Genomic DNA, 6725 nt, shown 5'->3' on the forward strand with positions numbered 1-6725 from the left:
GAGTATTTGGGCAACGACACTTAGGTATTTCCCTACTTAGGTGCATTATTACAAAAGGATTACAAAAGGTAGACAGACAAAAAGATAAATAATTTCTGATGCTTTGTCCAGTGTAAAAAGGTCTTGCATCTATAAAATACATTGCGTTAAGTAGAATAACAAAAAAGTAAGACGGTTTTTGTGAAAAAAATGCAAAACCGAACGAATTCTAACTAAAAGTTAAAACTTGGAGCAGTCTTCAAATCAATAATTATAAAATTCAGACGTTTCCACGGGCAGCTAATAAATAGTATAATAGTGTAATTCATAGTTACGCGGCCTATAAAACGAGAACAATCGGAGTTTGTTTATCATTCCCGATTGAATCGTAACATAAGCAGGTCAGTTGTTGATTTCAGTATTTTCAATATGTTACATACAATACAGATACCTTCAGGTTATTCAGGTCATTGACTCGTTCTCTCTTCTGACGAAATAAAAAAGCTTTAAACAGAATTATTTTAGCTGGAGATAGATGCTGGTGTCGCCGGAGCCCATAGACAGCACGACGACTGGCCCAAAATTTAACTGGGACTCGTTTCTGTTTCGCGTCTAGAATATATAGCACATATTCTAATTAAACGTGTATTAATAAAATTAGAAGGTTTAATAGTTTCATGTAATCGTTCTAAATGGTTTTTTGTTTGTTAAATGAACTTGTAAGATCCCGGAGTATTGCAATTGAAATTTTCATTTACGTTACAGGTATGGAGCTCAAAGGAGCTGTGCTACTGATGTGTGTGCTGGGTGTCAGTGCAAATAGCACTGTCGACAAGGAAGCCACCGACAACATTACAGCCGTTGAAACAGTGAATTCGACCAGCGTCGTCAGCACCGTAGACTCTGTAAGCACTGAAGCATCCGTGACCCTCGACAACGTCACCAGCAATCAGTCACCCTCCATGAGCGTCGTCAGTAAGCAGCGCGAAACTAAACTCTACAATTTGATCGTGGCAAGGAAATTTGATGAAGCTGTCGAGAACACCATTTCCTTGTATGGCGCAGGCTGGAGCAATATCATCAAACAGGTCATTGAAAGGTTGTGCGACGAGGGTAACTCTATAGTATTTGATTACTCCTACAAAATCTCAATCTCCAAGGCTCCGTACATCGCACGTAGCTGCTTCCCTATGGCAATCCGAATTCACGAAAGAATGGTATTCGCAAAATTGATTAACAAGAGGGACGGATATGCTCTTACGTTCAATAACCACGTGGACTTCGATGGTGACCGAAGAGTTTTAGGCGATCCCAACACCGAAAGCAGGATGGATATTGGATGGTGGTTCCTCCCGCATTGGACGGGAGACAGGCTTTATTACCATATGCGTCCTCTTAGAATGGCTATGTTCTTAAAATTAGGAAACGGTAGAGACGGAGACGGTGACCATACCGCTTATGTATCTGACGACTACAGCACGAACAGGCACTTGTGGACCATACAACCAGTGAAGCACAATGGCGAGCTCCTGTTCTACATCATCAACCGGGAGTTCGACAAGCTTCTTAAATTCGGTCTATCACCGGAATACGACGGATACCGCATTGCTTATGGCCACTCGACGAAGGACTTAAACCCGCATAAGTTCTCGTGGTACATTAAAACTGCGTAATACCGTATTGTATTTCAATAAATGTAATTTTCAATAAAAATACTCCAAGTTCGTTGCAAATCATGGTATGTTTGAATATAGTTTCTTTTAGTTTAAGACTGGTGAATGAGTTCACGACCAACCTATGTTACTGGAACCCATAGATGTAACAACGTGAAAGCCGCCTTCACAAGACTTGGGTCCGATCCGACAAGGATAAAACGCCCTACCACCAGTAATTAGACGTAAGTTTTGCCATACGATGACTGTACCGACAATGTGGGGGGTTATTCGTTGAGTAGTTTTAAAGTGTTTGTTGAGTATTTTAAGTGTTAAATGCAGCTTCTAAGTTTTACTTCGGTGGGATTTTATAATTTTATTTATCCCAAACCCCAGCGCCTAGCAATATGTAGGTATAAATTTTAACAATATTACATTCATAATTCATACATCATACATCAATAATGTTACATTAACACATTGACTGCGTTATGCTGCTTAAAAAGCCCCATGCGCGATTATCTACTAGTGCTGCAGTTAAAATCGCGTCCTTTCACTCGGTGCGAGAGGCGACTATATCCACATTTCTATCAGTATGTGCATATTCAATAACGATCCTTTGTGAGGCCTATCAGCTCTCATACGTACTGTGAAGTTTTTTTTTTTTTTTTTTTTTTTTTTTATTGCTTAGATGGATGGATGAGCTCACAGCCCACCTGGTGTTAAGTGGTTACTGGAGCCCATAGACATCTACAACGTAAATGCGCCACCCACCTCGAGATACAAGTTCTAAGGTCTCAGTATAGTTACAACGGCTACCCCACCCTTCGAACCGAAACGCATTACTGCTTCACGGCGGAAATAGGCGGGGTGGTGGTACTTACCCGTGCTAACTCCCAAGAGGTCCTACCGCCAGTGATTACGCAAATTATAATTTTGCGGGTTTGGTTTTTATTACACGATGTTATTCCTTCACCGTGGAAGTCAATCGTGAACATTTGTTGAGTACGTATTTCATTAGAAAAATTGGTACCCGCCTGCGGGATTCGAACACCGGTGCATCGCTTCAACACGAATGCTCCGGACGTCTTATCTTTTAGGCCACGACGACTCCAATCTTGCCTCGAAAAGACCTCATACGCACTGGCTGAAAGTTCCTCAAAAATAATTCTGCAGTCAACGTGTTAATAATATCATATTTTTATAATATTACATTCATTACTTCACTTAAAACAAAAGCATTTTCATTTGTAACAGAACTGACTGGACTAGGTATAACCTATGACCGAACTTTTATAATACTTAAATTTTATAATTTTAAACATTTAATTATTAAAAATGAATGGCGTAGATGGCAACTGTAGTTTGTTATTAACAGTCATAATAAACTATGACATGAAGAACACGACGGACGACATCAACACTTGTGTTGAATAATCTGACGTAGTCTATACTATATAATACTATAATCTATATCTATACTAATATTATAAAGAGGAAAGATTTGTTTGTTTGTTTGTTTCGAATAGGCTCCGAAACTACTGGACCGATTTGAAAAATTATTTTTCCATTAGAAGCCGACATTGTCCCTGATGAACATAGGCTACTTTTTTTTTTTTTTTAATATTTTTTTTTGGTTTCATGTGTGTTTTAATGTTTCCGAAGCGAAGCGAGGGCCGGTCGCTAGTAATAATATTATAAAGAGGAAAGATTTGTTTGTTTGTTTGTTTCGAATAGGCTCCGAAACTACTGGACCGATTTGAAAAATTCTTTTTCCATTAGAAGCCGACATTGTCCCTGATGAACATAGGCTACTTTTTTTTAATTTTTTTTAATTTAATTTTTTTGGTTTCATGTGTGTTTTAATGTTTCCGAAGCGACGCGAGGGCGGGTCGCTAGTCGATAAATAATCGGTTTAAATTCATTTCCTTCGTATTCGTAAGAATCGTAATGTCGGGTAGATTACGTACGACTCATACGACGATGCAACAAAGAAGTCATGATATCGTCATACCCATAATATAACTGTTTTTCTCTGTAACAATATAAATAAATATAAAATAATGTAACGTAGATATAATTTTTTATGAAAAAGTAGGTAGGATGAACGTAAACAAAACTTTTTGGCGTAAACGCGAGGAGTGAAGTTGTGTGATTTGTTTTATTTTTGTCTATTTAGTGTTTCTTCAGGTTTAAATGTTTAATAACGGTGGTTTATCAAGTGTTTAATATCTGTGAAAGTGCACAAATGGGGAAAAATGAAACAAAGCCTGATCCTCCAAAAAGTCCACTGAAAAAATCTCAAATATAAATTTAAAATAAGACATGAAGGTCTTAGTTACCAGGTCATAAAATCCCTTAAAAACAAGAAAACTCACATGAATTCCAGTTTTATACCTTTTAACCATTTCAATATTGCGATGAGAACTCATTTAAAAAAATTATTTATTAGTTATTATCATCGTATTAGCTGGAGTCATGGTCCAGACGGCTGGCTGATCCTTCGGCTGGTCGTAGGACCGTCGAGGCGATTCGCCCGGTCCTTGTGGATTGGGTGAATCGTGACAGAGGACGCCTCACTTTCCGGCTCACGCAGGTGCTCACTGGGCATGGTTGTTTCGGTGAGTTCCTGCACCGGATCACAGCCGAGCCAACGGCAGAGTGACACCATTGTGGTTGCGACTTGGACACGGCAGAGCATACGCTCGTCGCCTGCCCCGCATGGGAGGGGTGGCGCCGTGTCCTCGTCGCAAAAATAGGAACCGACTTGTCGTTGCCAAGTGTTGTGGCATCGATGCTCGGCGACGACGAGTCGTGGAAGGCGATGCTGGACTTCTGCGAGTGCACCATCTCGCAGAAGGAGGCGGCGAGGCGCGTGAGAGACGCACAATCCCGCCGCCGTCGAGCGGGGGCCAGGGAGGCGGATCTCGCCCAAGCCCTGGCCCTCTAAGTGTTTCGGGTCCCCCTCACATGTCGGTCTGGGGACCGGCGAGGGGGGCCTAAGAAGACGACGTGCAAGCTGCTCTGCACGCGTTTTACGCAAGAGCATCCGGGTGATGGAAGGCCGGCTATCCTCGACCCACGCTGGTTCTGGCCCAGCGGGGTATTCCGTAGGGTAACCCACTCTAACCGGCGCCATCTAGGCGGTCTTCGGACAGTCTGCCGACCGAGAGGGCTGGTGGTCGTGGCGCCGACGACCGCCAGTCCGGCGTCCCGAGGGGGAGGGTGATGGGAGAGATGTGCTCCGCACTAAACGCTTCACTTTCCCCCCTTTGCCTTGTCATGAGTTCTGTCTCATGCAAGGTTTGGACGTTGGTTGTTGAGCGACAGGAGGTTTTAGTCAGTTCGACTCTGACATACCCCGCCCAGTATCCCCAGGAAAGGGCGGAAGTACGGCGATTTCCTCCTGACCAAAAAAAAAAAATCATCGTATTAAGGAGATTCAACTTGAAAAAGACGATCCCATGAGAAGTAACAATCAGCTGAACAAGTAACAAATTCTTGGTAATAAAAGCATAGCCTGATAGTTTCAATATCTTTAGTCTACCCTATTTAAGTTTTTTTAAATATGACTTACCGATTAATTTTAAGGCAATCCGATATACTCGTAAACCCAATTTTGTGTGCCTCAGTTAGTAGTTTAATGGTCGTGGTTCGTGTTCTATGAATGCGCCGACGGAATCGTATTACGAGTTCAAGGCAACAATACTGAGTTTGTGTACATTTGCTTCTTTTGGAGCTTAGTAAAGTTGACATTTTGAAACATGGGTCTCCGTAAAGAATTTACCGTTGGTATTTTTGAGGGACAAGGAGCGATAGCAGTGCATAATATAATGATATTCTCTCTGTCTTTCGCACAGGTATGAAAGAAACATAAAATGTCGATCGCGCTTCGTGGTAGCATCTCGCGGTATCCTTCCCAGGCAGGAGAGGCATTTTTTGTTATTACGGTAACTTTTTTTCCTACCTAAGCTGATAGCCTTGAGAGGTTATGTCAGCGTCAGCTTACAAGTAGGTGAGCTCACGGGGCTCATACCTGACGACGTTGCTAACACTAAGCCTAGAAAGAGTAGTGCTTCGCAGAATCTACCACCGGATCGGAATCGCGACCCACTGAGAAGATCCGGCGAGAAACTCAGTGAGCTTTGTCTGTGGGTTAATTTACTCGCCCAGCCCTTCGTCGCAAGCGACGGGTTGCACGATAGCTCTCGTAGCAGCAAAATATCAAATTCCTAACATGTTTTTTTGTTTACCAGCGCAATATGTTATGTAAATACCGCTAATACATTTCGAACACATAGATGGCGCCGTTTCTCTAAGGAAAAAGTTTTGGAATTGCCCATCGACTTTTGCGGCATATAAAAAAAAAAATTAAAATTTTAGTTATGATTTCGTAATAACATGTATAATAACATTGTTTACGTTCGATAAATGTTCTCGTAACCAGACTGTTTTTAACTCCAAACTAATTAGATTTAGGTGACATTTGACTTTTAGCTTGATAACAATTTATTATAAGTAGAGGTCCCGCAGTAGTCGAAATTCGACTATAATTAATTGGAATTGTAAGTTTGTACACTATTATGATGGTATTTTATACTTCTATAATCACAAATTTCGCCAAGACTACACTATAAAAAATATTAACAAAGACAAACAATGTTTAATCTATTCTCAATTTGACAACAGACGCCAAGAACAAAAGTTTGACAATAAATAGTAGGTGTGGCGTTTTATTATGCGTAAGCCGGAACGCACGAGATGTGGGAAAAAGGATATAGTCTGTGACGCATTACCTTTTTACCGCCAAATATGAAAAACATAAAAATAATTTATAATGAGTTAAATAACTAATTTAATGTAATTACTTTATGCCGCTACAACAATAAAATTTATATTGTTCCAACTGTGGTGTTAATTACATAAAACACGACCAGGCGAAATAAAGAAGGGACTCTATATGAGCTCCCTCATTGGTGACCCCGACGTGATCGATCGTTACAAATAGAGATCGAGTAGAAACCATATACACCTGGCGCAGCATCCAGACAAGGTCGAGTACAAACTATATACACCTGGCACAGCATTCAGGCA

At 41.0% G+C, this 6725-nt stretch overlaps 1 protein-coding gene across 1 annotated transcript; it reads left to right on the plus strand.

The window, feature by feature from the left end:
• Nucleotides 1-1966, plus strand: LOC114251459 (microvitellogenin-like). The gene has a single exon (XM_028185738.2). The coding sequence runs from the start codon at nt 672-674 to the stop codon at nt 1650-1652; it is 981 nt and encodes a 326-aa protein (XP_028041539.2). The 5' UTR covers nt 1-671; the 3' UTR covers nt 1653-1966.
• The last annotated feature ends 4759 nt before the right edge of the window (nt 1967-6725 follow it).

Source organism: Bombyx mandarina, chromosome 20, assembly GCF_030267445.1.
Source record: "Bombyx mandarina strain Sakado chromosome 20, ASM3026744v2".
NCBI lineage: Eukaryota > Metazoa > Arthropoda > Insecta > Lepidoptera > Bombycidae > Bombyx > Bombyx mandarina.

What these genes read in the sequence shown, in the direction of transcription:
- LOC114251459 (XM_028185738.2), top strand. Translation starts at nt 672, where the DNA reads ATGGTTTTTTGTTTGTTAAATGAACTTGTAAGATCCCGGAGTATTGCA.